The sequence below is a fragment of the Megascapheus bottae genome, chromosome 17 (assembly GCF_031878675.1).
Source record: "Megascapheus bottae isolate mThoBot1 chromosome 17, mThoBot2.hap1, whole genome shotgun sequence".
Lineage (NCBI taxonomy): Eukaryota > Metazoa > Chordata > Mammalia > Rodentia > Geomyidae > Megascapheus > Megascapheus bottae.
The window spans coordinates 41,141,060-41,163,454 of NC_143525.1; the positions used below are offsets into that span (position 1 = coordinate 41,141,060).

The 22,395-nt window shown below is 44.6% G+C and overlaps 1 protein-coding gene across 1 annotated transcript; it reads right to left on the reverse strand.

Moving 5' to 3' along the window:
* Positions 1–1,782: 1,782 nt before the first annotated feature.
* C17H17orf67 (chromosome 17 C17orf67 homolog) lies at positions 1,783–11,583 on the reverse strand (the record flags this gene model as incomplete). Its single annotated transcript, XM_090351741.1, has 3 exons — positions 1,783–2,124; positions 3,165–3,300; positions 11,461–11,583. Coding segments are annotated over 2 exons (240 nt in total), but the record flags the coding sequence as incomplete, so codon positions are not given.
* Between the last annotated feature and the right edge of the window lie 10,812 nt (positions 11,584–22,395).

A 22,395-nucleotide genomic window follows, 5' to 3' on the forward strand; every position in this document is an offset into this window, starting at 1 on the left:
TGAAGAGCTCAGGGATAGCATTCAAACCCAGAGTTTAAGCCCCATGACCGACAGACAAAACAAGAAAAAGAAAGAAAAAAATTCAAATTCAAGCCAGGCACTGTGGCTCGTGCCTGTAATTCTAGTTACTCAAGGAAGCTGAGATCTGAGACTCATGGTTCAAAGCCAGCCCAAGCTGGAAAATCTGTGAGGCTTTTATCTCCAAAGAACCACCAAAAAGCTAGAAGTGGTGACTCAAGTGGTAGAGCACTAAGTTTGAGCCAAAGAAGCTCAAGAAGAACACCCAGACATGGAGTTCAAGCCCTAGGACTGCACAAAGAAAAAAGAATCCTTTCATAACTTCTAGGTTTTTCTTTCCGGTCAGTCCTAGGGCTTGAACTTGAGGTCTGAGCGCTGTCTCTGAGCTTTTTCCCCTCAGGAGAAATGTTCTACCACTCTGAGCCCCAGCACCACTTCCCCTTTTTGGTGGTTAACTGGAGATAAGAGTTTCTTTCATGAACTGTCCTGCCCAGGGCTGGCTTTGAACCTCAATCCTCAGATCTCCCCCTCCTGAGTAGCGAGGATTGCAGGCGTGAGCCACGAGTGCCCAGTAACCTCCCAGTTTTGTTTATTTTTTGGTAGAGCTGACACAAGCAATTCCATCTTCCCATGACAATGTTTGCATCCCTGTCACATTATTAGGAGAGGTTCTGCAACATTCTCCCTAGACTATCCATAAGAAATATTTCCTTGTCTAGAACCCTTGTGTAAAGCTCAGGGCTAGACTTCAACAAACCTACTCTTCCCTTGTGTATGTACACGCATGCACATGCACACACATACATATATGCTAGTCCTGAAGCTTGAACTCAGGAACTCAGGGCCTAGGTACTGTCCTTTAGCTTTTATGCTCAAAGTTAATGCTCTACTAATTGAGTCAGAGCTCCACTTCCAGGGATTTTTTTGTTGTTGTTTGGTTTTTGGGTTTTGGTGGTGGTTGTTAAGTACTGTTATGAGCCACCAACATCCAGTGACAAATCTATTCTTAAAAAAAAAAAAATGCCGGGTGGGGGGAGGGTAATGGGTACCAAGACATGTGAAAGGGTATCAATGTATGTGAATTAATGCACCTTCTATCTGGCAAATATCATGTAACCCTTTTATTAATAACAATAAAAATATATTAAAAAAATAGAAAAAAAATGCCCTAGGTCTGGGAGTTTGGTCTAATGGTAGAATGCTTGCCTAGCTACGTCAAGGCCTGGGTTCAATTTCTTAGTACCACATACACAGAAAAAGCCAGAAGTGGTGCTGTGGCTCAAAGTGGTAGAGTGCTGGCCTTGAGCAAAAGAAGTTCAGGGACAGTACCCAGGCCTAGTTCGAGCTGCAGGACTGGCAAAAAAATGGCCTGAATGAATGCAAAATTACTAGGTGTTCATATTTTCATCCACTCGTATATCTAAAGGTAAGTTTTCTGATACCAGATTTACTATTTTTTTTTTGCCAGTCCTGGGCTTGGGCTCAGGGCCTGAGCACTGTCCTTGGACTTTCTCAAGATTAGCACTCTACCACTTGAACCTCAGCACCACTTCTGGCTTTTTGCTATGTATGTGGTACCAAGGAATCGAACCCGGGTCTTCGTGCATGCTAGGCAAGCACTCTACCACTAGGCCAAACTCCCAGACTGAGATTTACTATTTTTTTATATAAACAAAGGAGGGAAAAAGGTCCCTACATCACTTCTTATTGGAAAAGAGAGGCCATAGAGAACACATTTAACATTTTTTTATTAATTCAGGGTGGGGGAGGGTTGAGGGACAGAAAGAAAGCAGGTAATCAATAGCTCAGCAGCCTAGCCAACTCCTGGTCTGAAGGTCCCAGATTCATCAACTGCAGGAACACTGGTTCTGCCCACACTAGCAAACTAGCAGGGAGGCCTTCGGGAGTGCTCCCCTTTACATGTTTAGTTTTCATGATTTATGCAGATTAGCAGAATGAAGCAGAATCAACATTTGCCTCTTTCTTCTTTGAAATGTCCGCAAAAGCTGCCAGTCATCTGGTCTGAAGACATCTGCTTTGGTGATTTGAAATGCAAAAGGAGAAGGAGCCTCGCCGGACTGGACATGCACCTGCACAGGGTCGTTGCTGGACAAGAACAACCATGTCACATCAGGAGCCAGATGACGGTGCAAGCAACTCACGAGGCTAAGATTTGAGGATCACAGTTGGAAGCCAGTCCCACCAGGGAAGTCCATGAATCCCATATTTCCAATTAATCACCCAAAGCTGGAAGTAGAGCTATGGCTCAAGTAGTAGAACACTAGCCTTGAGGAAAAAAAAAAAAAGCAGTACCTATGCCCCGAGCTCAAGCCCTAGCACTGGCACATGGGCACACACGCATGCGCACACACACACACCCACATGCACCCACATGTACACACATACAAAGGGTTAAGATGAATGCCTGAATGAAATGAGAGAATTCATGTATTCCCACACTGGAAATCACATAGTAACACTGAGAAGGAATGTCTCTATGCCAAATCACAGTAGCACAAAATTAACAGCAACGAAGCTATCATATCACCCTTACCACAGTCAATAAACTATCCAATTACGCCTGGCCGGCTTGGTCCATAAAAATCGCAGGGAAGGAATGAGATTCAGCAGACTGAACCTCGGATGGGATTTTACTACCTTGTCGTTGGGAGGAAAGCATCTCCCTCATGGAAGAGCATAGACAGGTGGACAGGGGGTGCTGGGCATCCTGGACGGCCTGCTGCAGGTGCCCTGCAAGCCCAGAGAAAGAGGGGGGCTGGGGTAGGGTACAGTGCAATGGTGAGGCTGATGGCTGCGGTGGATGTCACAGGCAGGGAAAGTCCACAGGGGCTGATCCCCCCTGGAGAGACCCAACTCTCAACCACCCAGAGCCAGATTCAGGGCGATCTTTTCTGGGTGGCCCCTCCAATCCCTATTAGGATTGTGTGGTGACTCCACTACCCACTGCCTGGTTTTCCTGCTTCGTTCTTGCCCTCCCACGTTATGTGCAGCTCCACAAGCTCCAACCCCACCATGCCAGAAGGTCTTTTAGCCTGTGTTCATCACACACACACACACACACACACACACACACACACACACACACACACACACGCATGCACGCATCATGGAACTCTGGGACATACCAAGTGGGCCCCAGGCTCCTTACACAGGGTGCACCCTGTTCCTGTCACAGTGAGGCTTGCAGAAAGGGTTCAGCCAGTGCTCCAGGAACTGCTCCTCAGCACGGTGCTCCAGTGCCAGCAGGTAGTGCATGTACTCCTGTGGGGACAAAGCCACTGTCAGGAGACTCACCCCATTGTGACAGCCCACAATCCCAGGGTGGTTCTCCTTCCTGACACAGGGCGCAGCCTGGGCAAGCAAGGGATGAGGGGAGAGGAGAGGAGAAAACACTCACTGTGTCCATGTCTCTAAATGAGGAAGAGCAAGCAAATCCACCCACAAGGGAACACAATACCCAGGTCTGAGACAATAGGCACAAGGGCAATTGTATGACTGTCACCGAGCTACTTAGAAGGCTGAGGCATGAAGGACCAAGGTTCAAGGATCAAGCCAGCCAGGACAGAAAAGTCCATGAGGCTGTATCTCCAACCGTCCAGCAAAATGCTAGATGGGTGGTGTGGCTCAAGTAGTAGAATGTCAATAATGAACAAGCAAACCAAGCAAGAATTCAAAGGCCATGAGTTCAAGCCCTATTATCACCATCAAAAAAAAAAAAAAGTACAACTAAGCAGGATGCAGTGGCTCATGTCTGTAATCCTAGCTTCTCAGGAGATTGAGATTTGAGGATGAAGGTTTGAAGCCAGCCAGGGCACAAAAGGACCAAACTCATCTCCAATTAACCTCTAGAAAATGGGAAATGGGGCTTGGCTCAAGGGTAAGGTAGTAGCCTTGAGCTGAAGAGCTCAGGGACAGCACCCAGGCAGAGTTCAAGCCCCATGACCCACCAAAAAAAAAACAAAAACCCAAAAGTATAACTAATATTATCATTATATAAATTTACAATTTTTAAAAAATATCTTTTTTAAAATGTAAGAGGGCCAGGAGTTTGGCCTAGTGGTAAGAGTGCTTAGCTAGCATGCACGAAGCCCTAGGTTCAATTCCTTGGTACCACATATACAGAAAAAGCCAGAAGTGGTGCTGTGGTTCAAGTGGTAGAGCTCTAGCCTTGAGAAAGCCCAAGGGCAGTGCTCAGACCCTGAGTTCAAGGACTGGCAAAAAAAAAAAAAAAAACTATTACTTTTAGAGCATGATGTGTGTTTCCTTCGGATTCCACCTTCATGTTCTCAAAACAGCATTCTCATAAAATACTAAATTAGATAGAAGGCCAGAACATTTACAGACTAGGAGCTGCTAAGTTCCTACACCAAGCTAAAATTAGTGGGGTCCAGGACAGCTCCACAAATGACAAAGACGAAGGGGAAGTATTATCAAAGAAAGACCGAAATAAGCCCTCAGCTTCACTGGCTCTTGATTGACTTTTTGTTAAAAAATCACTAATTTTGAAGGTCACACGCTGAGCAGTAGTAAGACATTATTGATTTCCCACTAACTTCACTGCACATAGCATCTCTGACTGACGTGTGTGTGTGTGTGTGTGTGTGTGTGTGTGTGTGTGTGTGTGTGTGTGTGTGTACTGGTTCAATAGCTTGAAATCAGGACCCAAGCACTGTCCCTTGGCTCTTTTCCCTCAAGGCTAGTCACACACTATCACTTGTTGGCCAGGAGCGTAGCCTTGTGATAGAATGCTGGCCTAGCATACACGAAGCCCTGGGTTCAATTCCTTGGTACCACAGACACAGAAAAACCCAGAAGTGGGACTGTGGCTCAAGTGGGATAGTGCTAGTCAAGCAAAAAGAAAAAAAGTGTCCAAGGACAGTGCCCAGGCCCTGAGAACAAGCCCCAGGACTGGCCAAAAAAAAAAGCGTCTCATGGACTTTCCTGCCCAGGCTGCAATTCTCAGGTCTCAGACCCCTGAGTAGGTAGGATTACAGGTGTGAGCCACTAGTACCTGACTCTTTCTTCATACTGTGTCTATTCCTTAGATCTTTAGTCAAACTCTACTCAGCTCTACCAGTGTAGATACATCGATCACCTGTGAAGTATCTAGTCCAGGATTGTAACAGGGTTAACTCAGCCTAGTACCTGATGGACCAGATATATGATTGTTTTCCTCCTCGTCCCTTGTGCTTTCTCAAAAGCTCTGGAAGTCCTTCAGCCCTGTAACTGGGCCAGAATAGTTATATAAGATGACAATTCCATCAACAGAGGGACTTGGCCATTTCTGGGTTACTTCACTTCCCACTAGCCCATCCAGCTTAAGGCCAGGATGCTTCCACACCAGAAGATGGTCTTTTGTAGCTATGCCCATGATGAATGGATCATTATCAAATGTTATCCCCACTCTCAAAACAAAAAAAAAGTATCAATAAAAGCTGTGCTGCCCTCTCTGTTCAAGCAAGCAGCCTGGCCCGCCCTGGTGAGTGCTGGCTCCCTCCTGCTGGATCTGAAGTCCACAGGAAGGAGCTTTGCTGGTCTTGTCATCAGGTGTCACTTGGCCTCGTGTCTATTGGTCCTGCATCACAAGATTCCACCGTCCAGGATCAGTTGAACCTTGAAAACATTATGTTGAGAGAAGCCAGGCACAGAGACCACGTGTAGCATGATTCCATATCCATGAAATGTAGCTGGCCCTCTGCTTTGACAAGTCCACACAGGAGGCAGCTCCTTGCCCTGTCCTGGACAATATTTCTGACAATCATAAATTGTTTCGGCATGGGTCTATATCCAAAAAAGAAAATCTTAAATCATGGGAACTTCCCCATGGCCTTGAAGGGAAAAAAAATTTCTTTAAAGACGCAGTTAAGAATTTAAAATTTTTAATGCTTCTAGAATGTCCTGCTAGGAAGTCTACCTCCTATATTAAATATAATCATTTTAAACTGTCTTAGTGTACCAGTGTCCCACACTTCTAATCCTAGCTATTTAGGAGGCTGAGATCCAAGGATCAAAGTTTGGAGAAGGGCAGGGCAGACAAACCAACAAGATTTTTGTTTTTTGGCCAGTCCTGGGCCTGAGCACTGTCCTTGGACTTTCTCAAGGCTAGAGCTCCACCACTTGAGCCTCAGCTCCACTTCTAGCTTATTTCCAGGTATGTGGTACTGAGGAATCGAACCCGGATCTTTGTGCATGCTAGGCAAGCACTCTACTACTAGGCTAAACTCCCAGCACCACCACCAAGATTCTTTTCTCCAGGTAACCAGCAAAAAGCCAGAAGTGGAGCACACCTGTAATGCCAGCACTTGGGAGGCTGAAACAAACAAACAAACAAAACCTTCCTAAGTCATATGTTCAATGCCAGTCTAGGCTCTACAGCAAAACTGTCACAAAACAAGATTAAAAAAGTAATAGGAAAGAAAGGAAGGGAAGGGAAGAAGAGAAAGGGAAGAGGGAAGGGGAGAGAGGGAAGAAAGAATCACTGGATCGAATTATGAAGTGTCCAGTTTTCTTTCCTACATGCAGTTTGATTTGTTTGGTTATCGTTTTCCTTTGACTCATCAAAACATGGTAGCGTCCCAGTAGCCACTCTTAGGAGTAGCTGGGGGATGGCGTGAATGATGAGAGAACTTAGGGAAATGGCACTGGACACGGTCCCTTCTAACCTGCCTACGTGCCAGGCAGTGTGCTTTAGAGACTGTGAGGCCTGGAGTACCTCCAAGTGAGGGGTGTGCTGATCTTCCTTTATTCTGCCAGCTTCAGTATTCCCACCTGTAGGATGGGAACTGCAGCATCGTTAATGTATGTGTAAGAGAGAATGTTTATGTGTGTGTACAAGAGTGCCAATACTAGGGCTTGAACTCAAGGCCTAGGTGCTATCATTTATTTAGTTTTCTTTTTCCCCAAAAAAAAAAAAAAAAAAAAAACCTGGTGCTCTACCATGTGAGCCATAGCTCTACTTGTAGCTTTTTGCTAGTTAATTCGAGTTAAGAGTCTCATGGAGGTCCAGGAATCTGGCCTAGTGGTAGAGTGCTTACCTAGCAGGCACAAAGACCCAGGTTCGAGTCCTCGGTATCACATACATAGAAAAAGCCAGAAGTGGTGCTGTGGCTCAAGTGGTAGAGCCTTGAGAAAGCCCAAGGACTGTGCTCAGGCCCTGAGTTCAAGCCCAAGGACTGGCACGCACACACACACACACAGTCTCACAACTTTCTTGCCTGATCTGGCTTCAAACCACAATCCTCAGATCTAGTTTTCCCAACTAGCTAGGATTACAGGCCTGACCCACAGCCTCCCAGCCCACCTTGGTATACCTTGCTACTTGTGAGCAGTAGGTCCTCATTACAGCTCACTGGAGAAATACCTGGCGTTCCCCTGCAATCTCACTAACTCTACCCTAGGAGGTTCCTTGTCCTCTGTGTTGATCCACTCATTATAATGACCCGGGCAGAATGTGCATGGAAAGCCTTGAAAAAGTAATAACTATTTCACACTCCTAAACAGCCGTTGAAATCATCGTTGAAGAAAAACAACCAAAATAGACCCACACAGAGAACAAGAAAAAAGTCAGCTCTGTGCTCTGGTTTCCATGACATCTCACTATTTATTTAAAATGTTAGGAAAATGAATATGCCACAAAGGCCTAAGAGTGGTCATTAGTCAAAGATGAAAAGCCAAACTGCAAATCTGCTAAAAACCACAAATTTAACAATTGCATTGGCTGAGTTAGAAATGACCCAGCTGTAATGATAATCTCAAATGTTCCTGGACCAGAAAGAACAGGGAGATGGAAAAAAAAAAAGGTTTTAATTTCTTTTGATTCTTTTCTCTAAGGGAGGAGAAAAATTAAACAAAAGAAAAGAAAAAAACAATATTTATGTTCCATGTCAAATGCCAACTGCAACGATTTAAATAAATAATTTTGCAATAATTAGAACGGAAATTGTAAGTAGACACAGCATGGCCCTAGACTGGGGTGATAATGAAACACAATATCCACCAGAACTTGATCTAAGCTGAGAATCATAAAATGGTCAGTTAATACAAGAAGGGAGGAACTTTTTCCAAGAAAGCAAATACTTCATGCGACATTTGGGCAGAACTAGACATTTGGGCAGCATTCAGAAGAATTATTCCGCTCATTAGAAAAAGCAAGGTCATCACTTGAGCAGGAAGATGGCTCGGAACCTAACTGCCCAGAGCCCCCTCCCCACGCGAGGCTGTGCCCGGTAGGAAAGTAGATCAGCACAGCACACTAATCTCAGCCACTCCAAATCATCTTCAAGACCGTGGAAGACAAAGGGATAACGGACCCTCTACACACATGAAAATATATTTTACAGTGACAACTTACCATTAAGCTAAGGTGATATCTACATGCCCAAAATAAGAACATTTCTAAAAAGAACACAAGCCAAAATGATGAGCTTCCTATGAAGGTGAAATTCCAGAGTACGCAGTGCTTATTAATACAATCACCCAAGACATCATTTAAGTTCCAATGTCAATTTTTAAAGGATTTCCAAGCTGCTCCCCTAGCAATTTGGCAAACTATTTCTTCCCTAAAATTTGAGGAGATTAAAAGAAGTGAATGAGTTTTAAGTGAGGTACTTGAAAAGATTTCTTTGAAATAACCTCCAGGTTCCACAGTACAGTTACATCCCGTAAAACGACACTCCCCCAGAGAGAAACCCAGGCATGGATGGAAAAAAGCATTGTGAGCATTTGGTAAATATCAGTAGTGAGTTAAGGACTGGGGACCAGAAGTGAATCCGATAGTCTGTCTCCTCAAGCAATTTAGAACAGTCTAGGAGGAGAGACAAAAGAATCAAAAATAGCCAGCTTGGAAGTGGCACTGTGGCTCAAGTGGTAGAGCCCTAACCTTGAGTTGAAGAGCTCAAGGACAGTGCCCAGGCCCAAAGTTCAAGCTCCAAGATCAACAACAATAAAAAACAAAAACAAAAACAAATTATATCCAGAGTAGAGATATAGTTCAAGGGGTAGAGCCTTGAGTGCCAGTGCCAGCACAGCACATGCATCCATACATATTCATGTCCTTGAACTTGATCTATTTTCTGGAAATATACCTTGAGCAAAGCATTTTATGCAAAAAAAATGCACAGAGTGGTTTTTTTCAAGTAATTCATAAATAGGATCATTGTGCGAGATGACCGATAGATGAGACCCTATCTCATAAATAACCAGAGGAAAGAAGGTGAAACTTGGCCCTGCCCAGTAAGCAGGAGGACCAAACCCCAGTACTGCCAACACGTATGTACAAAGCTTAGGAGAAAACTTTGCCACACAAGAGCCTGACAACATACAATGCCTGTAATGCTGGCCTTGTGTAGGCTGGTGAGCACATGTTTCTCATTATGACCAAACGCTTAATGACCTCAACAAGGTTGTCAATCATAACTGTTCAGAAACAATTATTTTTGTGCCAATGCCGGTACTTCAGGATCTTCTGTTCTCTCTTTTTGCTTTTGAATTCTTCAGTCTTGGGGCTTGAACTCAGGGTCTGGGCACCGTTTTGCTTAAGGCTATCAACTCTACCACTAAGCCACATTCCCAGCCCTCTGTTCTCTCTTGCTCAGCTGTTCCCTTCAAGAATGAAGCTCTACCACTTGAACTTGTTGCTGGTTAATTGGAGAAAAGAGGGTTAGATTGTTCTGCCCAAGCTGGCTTCAAACTACAATTCTCAGATCTCAGCCTCCTGAGAAGTTAGGATTAAAGGTGTGAGCCACCAGCATCCAACAACTGTTCAATTTGTGTGACTCTCTGTGTGTATGTGTACATGCACACTCATGCCGACCCAGGGGCTTGAACTCAAGACCTGGATGCTATCCCTGAGTTTCTGCTTGCTCAAAGCTAATGCTCTACCACTTAAGCCACAGACTTACTTCTGGCTTTTTGATGGTTAAGTGGAGTTAAAAGTCTCCCAGACTTTCCTGCCTGGGCAGAGTTCAAACTTCAATCCTCAGATCTCAGCCTCCTGAGTAGCAAGGATTACAGGGATGCGCCACTGGCACACAGAAACTGTTCCAACGTTGTAACCATAGTTATTCTAGGTCTTTCATTTTGGCAGACTTAATCTTTCTCAGGAGCATTTGCAATTGGGCCCTGAGAATGTACTACAATTACTTGTTTGTCAAACTGAGTTAGCTTTTAAAACCTTAATGGGTATCCAGGTAAGCCCTGCTTGGGAATTGGCCCTTCTAAAACACTTCATTGCAAAGCAAGCAAGCGAGCGAGAAGAAAGAAAGAAAGAAAGAAAGAAAGAAAGAAAGAAAGAAAGAAAGAAAGAAAGAAAGAAAGAAAGAAAGAAAAGAAAGAAAGAGGAAAGAGAGAGAGAAAGGAAAGAGAAAAAGAAAGAGAAAGAAAGAAGGAAGGAAGGAAGGAAGGGGAAGGAAAGAAGGAAGGAAGGAAGGAAGGAAGGAAGGAAGGAAGGAAGGAAGGAAGGAAGGAAGGGGAAGGAAAGAAGGAAGGAAGGAAGGAAGGAAGGAAGGAAGGAAGGAAGAAAGAAAGAAAGAAAGAAAGAAAGAAAGAAAGAAAGAAAGAAAGAGGGGAGGGAAGGGAAGGAAGGGAAGGGAGGGAAGAAAGGGAAGAAAAGGAAGGAAGGAAGGAAGGAAGGAAGGAAGGAAGGAAGGAAGGAAAGAAGGAAGGAAAAGAGAGAGATGGAGGGAGGGAGGAAGGAAGGAAGGAAGGGAAGAAGAGAGAGAAAGAGAAAAGGAGAGAGAAAGAAAAAGTGAAAGAAAGAAAGGAGGGAGGGAGGGGAAAGAAAGAGAATGAAGGAAGGAAGGAGAAAGAAAATGAAGGAAGGAAGGAGAAAGAAATCAGTACAGATTCCCACCTGATTTATCTGTCACCATCTCCCCTCTGATGTGGAAGCAGCCCAGGGGACCCCCTCATGCCACCAATGAGGAGAGATACTACACACTTATCCCTTGACCACGCACAGTGAGGAGACAAACAGTTCCTAGCAGAACCTAAACAGTCACTTATGGTTGCCTTTTCAAAAGGAACTGATGCTCAGAGCTTGGAAGGAAACCATTCCCAAGCGTGGCTACCTGCTGTCCAGGCATGTCTGCCTCCCAACTAAGGGGAGACATCCAGCCCAGCCTTCCTCTCACCTGCCTTTGCTATAGAGCCAAATGCTCCCCTAATTGCAGGACCTTACGTTATTCATGTGTTTAACCCCATTTGTTTACATTTAAATTTATAGGATAAAATAACTTCCTGTGAGATGGCTGAAAGGTCAACTCAGCTCAAGGGTTTCCCAGCAGGTGAGAGGAGTTAGAATTTCCAGGGGAGACAAACAAATAGGAAGAAGGTCAAGTTGCACCCCATCAGCACCCACTTTCAGAATCACTAAGCATTCTGATGCCAGTCTTTCCTCTAAAATGTCCAGGGCCATGCACTTACCCTCATGGGCTCGTCAGGGAAGCCTGGCTTACTGGGTCTGTCCTGCCGCCGGGATCTCAGGAGCTGTTTGGCCTGCTTTTCCGATACAATTGGTGAGGCCTCTGCCAAAGTCAGGAAAGGAGTTCAGACTCCTTTGCCACAGATTAACACAAAGGATATTTGCAAGTTCAAGTTCAGTTCAAGCGCTATCTCAAAAGCCTTTCCCAGAGGACACAGCATTCCAGAGAAGAATTTTAAGTTGTTTCTAATATGATTAACTGAGAAAGAAAGCTCTGTAATTTGAATCTATTCACCTACAACAATGACCCAATCCTGGGAGAAGAAAAATGTGTTTAATGAGTATGTTTAAAAACAAGCAAACAAAAAAACAAGGTATTGACTTCAGTTCTCTTCCCCTTTAAATTTGGTCTGGTGATATTTGTCTTTCTAACTCTTCAGTTGACAAAGCAAGGTTAAAATCATTACCAGTGCTAATAAGATAGGTTAAACCTCATCTCTTTCTCAGTCTCTCTCTCTCTCTCTCTCTCTCTCTCTCTCTCTCTCTCTCTCTCTCTCTCTCTCTCTCTCACACACACACACACACACACACACACACACACACACACACACACATTACGTATACCCCTTAGAAAAAATATTACAATAATAAAATTAAATTTTCATTGGGTACCAGTGTCTCATACCTGTAATCCTAGCTACTCATGAAATTGAGATCTGAGAACTGAGATTCAAAGCCAGCATGGACAGAAGTTTATGAGACTCTTATCTACAATTAACCACCAAAAAGCTGAAAGAAGAGGTGTGAGTCCACTGGTAGTGTCAGCCCTGAGTGACAGGCTCTGAGTTCAATTCCCAGAACCAACATATACCCACCCCCACACAAATTATATCATCTTTGGTAATGAAAATGCTGAAAGAAAATAATAGCATATTAAAAGTAATCCAACTGTGGTGATCTCATATAAACTACAAAAGAAGAAGGAGTTGAAGATTTATCATCATTTTTTATCATTAAAACTCAAATACCACTTCTGGGGTTTTTACTGGTTAATTGGAAACAAGAGTTTCACATACTTTCTTACCCAGGCTGGCTCAGAACTCGTGGTCCTCCTTCGATCTCAGCCTCCTGAGTAGCTAGAATTACAGGTGTAAGCCACTAGCACTCAACCCATTTAAGTACTTTATTAATGAGAATAATTGTAGAAGCCTGTCTTATAAGGAAAAAAAGCATTAAAATATCTACACAATCTATACTCCATATCATTTGAAAGATACCTAATGCACCAGCAGTATGGTTTTCACGTTAGCAAAGAACGAGGCTGTTTCCAGAGAGCCCACCTGAGAAGAGAGGCAGCAGGGTGAGAACCAGCACCAGTGCCACCCACTTCCCCATTGCAGCGTTCCTGCTCCACCTGCAGCTCCCGGGGTCCTCCAGGCTAAGCCAGCCTACTTGACAGAAGCCCTGCCCGGCTGGATGCTTCTTCGGGCGTTCACTAACAGGGTTTGCTGCGTGATGCTAAGTGAAGCTGACTCAATTTTGCAGTCATGACCACCAAAATATTTTCTTCTGAATTCCTGCGATTTTTTTCATCCGGAGGCAGGAAATTATCCCTCGGTCATATGATTTCTTGGAACTCGACTTGAGAAAGCTGTGTGTGCTATTCAGCTCCTGTAAACATTCTAGAATGTTCTATGCTTGTGTATGAATGTTTCTCCGCTCCTTTGGTTTATGTTCTTGTTTGGTTGAATAGTCATCATCACGTATACTTGCATATTTATGCCATTTTTCCCCAAAGTTTATTCATTAATTTAATTTGACCCTCGGAATCAGCTCACAGGTAAGCAGGGAAATGAGTAAAAGGGCATGATGAGGGGTAAAAGGTTTTTTAACCAAGCACCAGTGGGCTCTCACCTATAATCCTACCTTCTTCAGAGGCGAAGATCTAGAGGATCTCAGGATAGCCTGAGCAGACTCCATTTCCCAAATAACCAGCCAAAAAAGCAGGACTGGAGGTGTGTCTCAAGGGGTAGTGCTCCAGCATAACAAATGTGAAACTCTGAACTCAAACTCCAGTATTTTCCTCTGAAACTAGAGGAGACTTTGAGACCAGGGTTCAAATTCTGGCTTCCCTCCTCCTAACACTGTACCTTGGCCTCTCCCAGCTTCTGTTTTCTCCTCTGCAAATGGAGGTGTTAGTTTACTACCCATGGAGACCAGGAAAGGATGAAGGATGCACTTCCTGGCAGCCATGACAGCTCACTATTCTCCACCTACTTACAAATGAGGAACGTGAGATCCAGAGAGGCAAAATCAAGTCCAAGTTCATCCATTAACAGATGATGAGGGAGAGTCTAAGGCTTCTGTCTACAGACCTCCAGTGTGTGCTCTTCCTATGTACAGTGGCCCCCAAAGGCTCACGTTACAGGTAGAGTTCCCAGGGCACCCGTGTTAGGAGATGGTGATGTTCTACTGAATAGTAATCGTCTTGTATGTTTAAGATATGGAGTCCACAGGGCAAGTCCAAAGGTCACAGAGGACATGCCCTCAATGGGGACTGAAAGACCTTGACCTCTCTTGCTCTCTTGCCCTCTCGCTTTCCCCATAAGCAGTCTTGCTTCACCACCAATTCCTGCCATGATGTGCTGCCTCACCACAGACTCCCCCCAAAAATGACACCCCTAAATCAATGAGCCATGTAAACCTATCTTCTCTGTAAGTCTATCATCTCAAGTATTTCATTATAGTGACAGAAAACAGCCCCCACGATGTCAAAGACATTGCTTCTTCTTTTGTAGGGCCTCGTGAAACATGCTCCCAATACCACCACAAGCAGCTTTACATACAGTTTAAGGTGTTTTTTTTTTTCTTTCAGTTCTGGGACTTGAACTCTGGGCCTGGGTGTTGTCCCTGAACTCTTCAGCTCAAGGCTACCACCCTACCCTTCAGCCACAGCGCCACTTCTGGTTTTCTGGTAGTTATTTGGAGATAAGAGTTTCATGGATTTTAGTGCCCAGCTGGCATTGAACCACGATCCTCAGATCTCAGCTTCCTGGGGAGGTAGGATTACAGGCATGATCCACTGTGCCTGGCTTCAGGTTATTTACATTAGAGATAATATAATCTCAACATGCTAATTCATCTATACACATCACATGAAGAAAGTATTAAGCAACTATAAAAATATGTTCACAAAAGATGTGGCTTCTTTTTTTGAGAGAGAGATAAAATGCTTCATTCAGAAAGAGGAACGGTCTGATCATTCTGTGGTCACTTTGCCAGCTCAAAAGAAAACAAAGTTGACCGGTAGTTGTCAGAGTTTCTGCAAATGCTGTGAAACTGATATTAAACTAACATGTCCTTGCTTGGTATGAGCTATTCTGAGCAGGTAGTAAACAAGAAAAGAAAGAAAAAAAACACCTCATGCCTTGTTAGCAAAGCTGTCTCACAGGTTAATTTGCTCAAAATTCGATGTGTGGCTTCATGCACTCTGTCACTTATCCACATTTTTGTTTTCATATATTTTCTAAGCACTACAACATTTTAGGAGCATTAATTTAGGAATATATATACAGAATCTTTAGACTTTTATATGTATATTCAAGTTCCTTTTGTTCTTTGTGCTTAGATAGAACAATGCTATTTTAGCAAATAAACATCTTCCATGTTTTAAAAAATTCTATAGCTAGTTAGAAGATTCTAATATATGCAGTATAACCTTTACTCTTAAAACAAAGCCTTGGGCTGGGAGTTTGGCCTAATGGTAGAGTGCTTGTCTAGCATGCAGAAAGACCTGGGTTCGATTCTTTAGTACCACATACATAGAAAAGCCAGAAGTGGTGCTGTGGCTCAAGGGGTAGAGCGCTATCTTTAAGGAAAAAGTCTAAGGACACTGCTCAAGCCCTGAGTTCAAGCCCTAGGACTGCAAAAAAAAAAAAACTTCTCAGACTTTTAGCTGGGCGCTATGGCTCATGCCTGTAATCCTAGCTAATCAACAGGCTGAGATATGAGGATCAAGGTTTAAAGCCAGCACTAAAGATGAGTCTTATCTCCAATAAAAAAAAAATCAGTAGAAAAGGGGAATGGGGGTTGTGGCTCATGGGTAGGGCAGTAGCCTTGAGCTGAAGAGCTCAGGGACAACCCCCAGGCCCAGGGGTAGGGTGGTAGCCTTGAGCTGAGGAGCCCAGGGACAACCCCCAGGCCCAGGGGTAGGGTGGTAGCTTTGAGCTAAGGAGCCCAGGGACAACACCCAAGCCCAGAGTGCAAGCCCCATGACCCACCAAAAAAAAAGTCCTTAATTTAGCAATTATCTATATCTGTACTGTGCTACTCAATAAATTTCATGAGTCAGGTGACAATGGCTCACACCTGTAATCCTAGCTATTCAGGAGGGTGAGATCTGAGCATTGCAGTTCAAAGCCAAACAAATCCAAGAGTCTCTCCTCTCCAGGAAAAAGTCAAAGGAGATCTGTGGCTCAAGTGGTAGAACACCAGCCTTGAATGAAAAGGCCAAGCAAGAGTTCAAGGCCCTGAGTTCAAGCCCCAAGTTTAAGGACACACACACACACACACACACACACACACACACACACACACACTCTATACACATACGCTGGGCACACTTAGGAAACTGAGGCTTCCTGAAGAAGGATTTTGATGCTCTTCCCCTGACTCAGAGCAAAACTCAAGAGTCCTTACCTTACACTGCAGGACCTTGGGTTATTTGTGCCTATTGTTCTTTCCAACTCTACTCTTACTACTTTCCTTCAATTCACTTTAGTTACTTCCAACTTCCAAAGCTTTGTCTCACCTCAGGACCTATGTACAAGCTCTTTTCATAGTCATTTCCTTCTAGTCTTCCAGATTTTGAAATTTCTCCTGCTTAGGCAAACCGATTTAAGTTCCCTCACCCCCACCCTTACATCTGCCCATAACAGTGCTCCCCAAAATGTATCAACCTTGTGTTTGTGTCCTTTCTTTCATCTGTTTCCTCTACTAGAGTGAAAGCCTCAAGTGTACTTGAATTGCTTTTATAGTGGGTGGAAGAGATGATGCTGGAGACATGAGCCTGTATCACAGCCATGGCTGCTATGGTACATAGTTGTCAGGTAGAGAAGGCTCATTGGCTGTGATTCCGGGAGAGCCATCCAAATGCATTTCAGCTGGCCTCCAAAAATATCATTCTGATGGGAGGAGGTGCTCCAGGAAGACTGAAAGAGCAGGTCTCTTGTTATGAGTAGTGGAAGAGTTCTCCTTTTTCCCATTCCCAGAGAAAGCAGTAGCAGAGAGTGTACCACTCTTGATAGAAGACACAATTCCCAGTTCATCCACAAGGTGGCAGAGTAGAGAATGAAAGAGTGGAACCAGAACAGTTACTCAGAAATAAACAAACAAACCAACAAGCAAACAGGGTCAGCAGTTTATTCAAGAGGTGGCCAGGATTCCAGTGAATCACTGGAGGTGGAGAGAGATGGTGCTACAGCTCGTGAGACCATCTCCCTACTGTTTTAGCTGATGTCCAACTTGAAGTCCTTCCCCATGTCATTTTCATAAAGAATGATACTATCAAGGCATGGTGATGCACACCTGTAATTCCAGGACTTGGTAAACTGAGGCAGTGGGAGCAGGAACTCAAGGCAGACCTGAGCTACATAGGGCTACCCTATAGTTAGTAGGGCTACCCTGTTACCTTAACATAACTATTTTTTATCTCTATGTTTCTCATGTCTTTTTTTTTTTTTTTTTTTTTTGCCAGTCCTGGGCTTGAGCTCAGGGCCTGAGCACTGTCCTTGGACTTTCTCAAGGCTAGAGCTCTATCACTTGAGCCTCAGCACCACTTCCAGCTTTTTTCTATATGTGGTACCGAGGAATCGAACCCGTGTCTTCCTGCATGCCAGGCAAGCACTTTAACCACTAGGCCAAACTCCTGACCCTCTCATGTCTTTTTTTTTTTAAGAAATATTCACATAACATAGTTGTGTGATTTTTCTAATGATCAATGATAAAAAAAAATGCCATAGAGCCGGGCACTGATGGCCCATTCTTATAATCCTAGCTACTTAGGAGGCTTAGAGCTGAGGATTGCAGTTCAAAGCCAGCCCAGGCAGGAAAGTCAGTGAGACTCTTTTATACAGTTAGCCACCAGAAAACTGGAAGTGGTGCTGTGACTCAAAGTGATAGAGCACTAGCCTTGAGCAAAAAGGTACAGAGATAGCACCCAGGCCCTGAGTTCAAGCCCCATGACCAACCAAAAAAATGCCTCATGGACTTTTCTACCTGAGCGGGCTTTGAACTGCGATCCTCAGATCTTAGCCTCCTGAATAGTTAGGATTGCTGTGGAGCACATCACGTCAGAGAAATGGAAACCTATGCTGTGGAAAAGGAGGCCTAACTCGTGGCCCAATGCTCATTTCTTGGTTTTAGGACTGCACCTGGCTGAGATGGCGCCTGCCACCCAGTTGTAAGGCATGGCTGGGTGTGTGATGAAAAGTAAGGCTACCTCTGGGATAGGTCCTGAACCCTTCTGCCCTCTCAGAGAGCACATGATTTCCCTTCTTTTCCTGTAGTGAGAGTAAACACGTGGACCTCCTCCGCCCTGCCCACCTTTGTGCTGATAGGCTCCTGCATCCTATATTACTTGAATGTCCTTCCTCAATAAATGAGTTCTTGCCTTGACGGTCTCCCTGACACGTCTGATTGTCCTCCGGCAAAGGAGGGCTGGGTGCGGGCGGTTAGTCCACCCTTTCCTTTCTCAGCTCGTCCTGGTCGGGGCATGTTCTCCCTATACCTCCTGCAGGTCGGGAGGGACCAAGGACTAAAAACCCCGACAATTACAAATGTCAGCCACCCTGAACCTTTTCTTTCTCTCTTTCCTCCTTTCTTATTTCTTTTATTTATTTATTTTTTGCCAGTTCTGGGCTTGAGCTCAGGGCCTGAGCACTGTCCTTCGGTTTTCTCAAGGCTAGTGCTCTACCACTTGACCCATAGCACCACTTCCAGCTTTTTCTTTGTATGTGGTACCAAGGAATTGAACCCAGGGTTTCATGCATGCTAGGCAAGCACTCCACACGCCTGGCCCTGAATCTTTTCTTTTTTAATACAGAAAGATAATGAATCTGTCTAGACCAAGAGAATTATCATAGTACCACATTTTTTTAGATCAAGGGTCAATAACATACATTCTAACAATTTTTCCATGATTTTTATTTATTTCTCTTTCCCACTAGAACATAATAAGCTCTATATTTTTACAATGGACAAATACGTAAGAGTGGAACTCAGAGCCTTGAGCTTGCCAGGCAAGCACTGACCACTTGATCCATGCCTCCTGCCTATTTTTGCCTTTGTTCATTTCAAAGGTAGAGTCTCACTTTATGCTCAGGCTGGCCTGGGCATACTTGTCTTTCCCCACTGGAGATGTCACTAGAGATGACAGGCACATGCCACTGGGCCCAGCCACTGTGCTTCTCCCACTGCTGTGATAATAGGCCCGCATCCCACACCCACTCGTTGGTTGGGATGGAGTCTCTTTGTAAGTCTGTGAGACTCTTATCTACAATTACCCACCAGAAAACCAGAAATGGTACTGTGTCTCAAGTGGTAGAATGTTAGCCTTGAGCTGAAAAGTTCAGGGACAGCACCCAGTCCCAGAGTTCAAGCCCCCTGACAAGAAGAAAGGAAGGAAGGAAGGAAGGAAGGAAGGAAGGAAGGAAGGAAGGAAGGAAGGAAGGAAGGAAGGAAAGAAGGGAGGAAGGGAGGGAGGGAGGGAAGGAGGGAGAGAAGGAGGGAGGGAGGAGAAAAGAAGAGGGAAGAGGGGAAGGGGAGAGAGATGGGGTAGGGCAAGGAAGGAGGGAGTGGGCCATATGTCCATCATTCCCCTATCTCTACCCTGAATTGTATTTACATATTTACCCTATCTTCAGATACATGATAGAAAGTGCACAAAACCATTTCAAAGGACCAGATATACAAAGATACCCCCAAGAAATCATACACGTATTAAGACATAGAACTTTACAGCTGGGCACAGTGGCTCATGCCTATAATCCTAGCTACTCAGGAGGCTGAAATCTGAGGATCCAAGTTCAAAGCAAGCCTGCACACTAAAGAACGTGACACTCTTATCTCCAGTTAATCACTAGAAAACAGGAAGTGGGGCTGTGGTTCAAGGGGTAGGATGGTAGCTTTGAGCTGAAGAGCCCAGGGTCAATGCCCAGGCCCAGGAGGAGGTCAGTAACCTTGAGCTGAAGAGCTCAGGGACAGCACCCAGGCCCAGATTTCAAGCCCCATGACCCACAAAAAAAAAAAAAAAGATATAGAACTTTACATGTAGGAAACAAGCACATTTTCGGTGGCTGAGAACACATGGCTGGGTCCACGGGTATCCATTCTGCTGTCCCTGGCTCCTCTTCCTGCTGTCAGCATTCCTTCACACACCCTTCCTGTTTGAGCAACAGAACAATACGAAGGTGGCCTGGCTCACACAGGGACCCTTCCAGCTTCCACAAACGGGCTTTCATTTCTCCTCAGGCCTAGGACATTGGCCTTGACTGCTGTCTGCCCAGCAGGTGAGGACATCTGAGGTCAGCCACGGTCCCTCCTGCAGGGCAGAGGCAGCTTCTGCCCAACCAAAACAGGAAGCACTGGAGGAGACACAGGGGATGGGGGGCAATGTTCACTGGAGGGCAGCTGGACCTGAGCAGAATTGTTTGTGCAGCCTCTTGCAAAGCTGCTGCCAGATTATGCTTCCTTCAGGAAATGCTCAAGGCTGTAATTGGAAGAGACCGTGCTGGTCCTGGGGACAAATACTGAAACAGGGTTGTTTTCCTCTGTGGTAACAACGGGGCTGAGAAAACTTCAAAGACATCAAGAGACCCATTCAGAAAGGGTTCCTGAACCTCACAGAACACAAGAACCACCTGGAATTTCATCAGACAACTCACAAGTCTCTGACATTGAAGGTAAGACAAAACTTAAAAGAGAGAAACAACTTGAAGCAAAGCACACCTATAATCCCAGAACTCAAGAGGCTGAAGCAGAAGGACTCTTGAGTTCAAGGCCAGCCTGAAGTACCAAACAAGCCCTGTTTCAAGCCTCATGCTTGTAATCCAAGCTACTCAGGAGGCTGATACCTGGAGGACTTTGGTTCAAATCAGTCAGGGCAGAAAAAGCCTAAGAAACTCAATCTCAAATTAACCAGTAAAATGTTGGACTGGGGGTATTCCTCAAGTGTACCAGCCATGAGCAACCCTGGCCCTGGCACAGAAAAGGGAGAGGGGGCACTTTACCTGGGTGCTGGTGACTCACGCTTATAATCCTAGCTACTCAGGAGGGAGAGATCTGAGGATATCAGTTTTCAAAGCCAGCCAGGGCATGAAAATCCATGAGACTCTTATCTGCAATTCATCACCAAAAATGCTGGAAATGGAGCTGTGGCTCAAAGCAGAAAAGAGTTAACCCCGAGCATAAAAACACAGGGACAGTGCCCAGGCCCTGAGTGACAGAGACAAATGAATTAACAACATATATCCACGTGAACACAAGTACATAGTGTTCAGAGATTTATTTGCTGTTCACAGCTTTATTATCTAGCACTAAAAAGAAAAGAGCTACAAACACAAGGAAAGACAGAGAAGAGCTTCAATTGTGTACCCATGAGCCAAGGAAGCCAGTCTGAGGCCAGACTGATGGGTGCACCTAGAACGGATGTGCACTGGACTTGGTTTCTCCTGACAACTCAGGGATGGTGAGGTGGGTGCTTCCTCCTCAGGTGAAGACCAACCTTTCCTCCTGAGAAGGTTCTGTGGGAAGCTTCTGACAACCTGAGGGAGGGGCTAATAGGCTGCTTCCTGCCTCTACAGCAGCCATATTTTTGCCAGATATTCAAACTAGAGCCCTGTTCAGATGTCCTCACTGGTCATTCTCCAAAGACCTTACCTACTGACCTCAAGTGAGGTCTTCTCAGAGCTGTCAGTCCAGACCCCGTATTGGAGATGCTCAGCCTAAATCCTCCTGAAAACCTTCACCCATCCACAGCTTTATTTTCTGACAGGGCTCTGTCTAGACTTGCTGCTAGGGTTTGGTTGGGTTTTTTTTTTTTTTTGAAACAAAATTAAATAGAGGAAGATATAACTAGTAGAACACAATGGACACCAGTGGCTCATGCTTGTAATCTAACCACTAAGGAGAATGAGATCTGAGGATTGAAGTCAGCCCAGACAGAAAAATCATGAGAATCTTATATCCATTAACCACTAAAAGACCAGAAATGAAGCTGTGGTTCACGTGGTAGAGTTTTTACAGCCAATCATACAAGGCCCTGAGTTCAAGCCCCAGTAACATCATTAGAAGGGGGGAAAAGATCAAATTTTAAAACATCTAGAAAGAAAATATATCTATCATACAAATGAAAGTATTTTCATAGAAAGAAACAGAAGGAAACGACACCAAAAGGTTCATATACAGGTTCTTTGAGATGAGAGATGATTTTTTTCTTCCCTCTTTTTATTTCTTGTTCAGAGCCCCGTGAGTCATTGGGGGGGGGGCGAATCCCCGAGCAATAGAGTCACCAGCACTCAGCGAACTGAGCTAAAAGTCAATTTAATAGCAGCGGAGCAGCTACTCTCCACTTCCAGGCCTACAGAAAGCAGCCACCACCTTCAGCTGGGCTGAGCTTTTAAAGGTAAATACCACACACAGGTGGTAGTCACTGTATGTCCCCTTACAATGCCCATAGTCAATAACCACAAAGATGAAACCACATGAAGGTGGTGGTAACCATTTCCAGATGATCAAGCAGATTAAGCATTTTTACAAAAAAAAAAAAAAACAATTTGGCAGCTAAGCCTGCCAGGTTATTACATTTCTGTGTGTGAAATATTCTATAATGGAAGTAAGGAGAAAGTAATTTCTCATATGTATATTCTTTTGTTGCATTT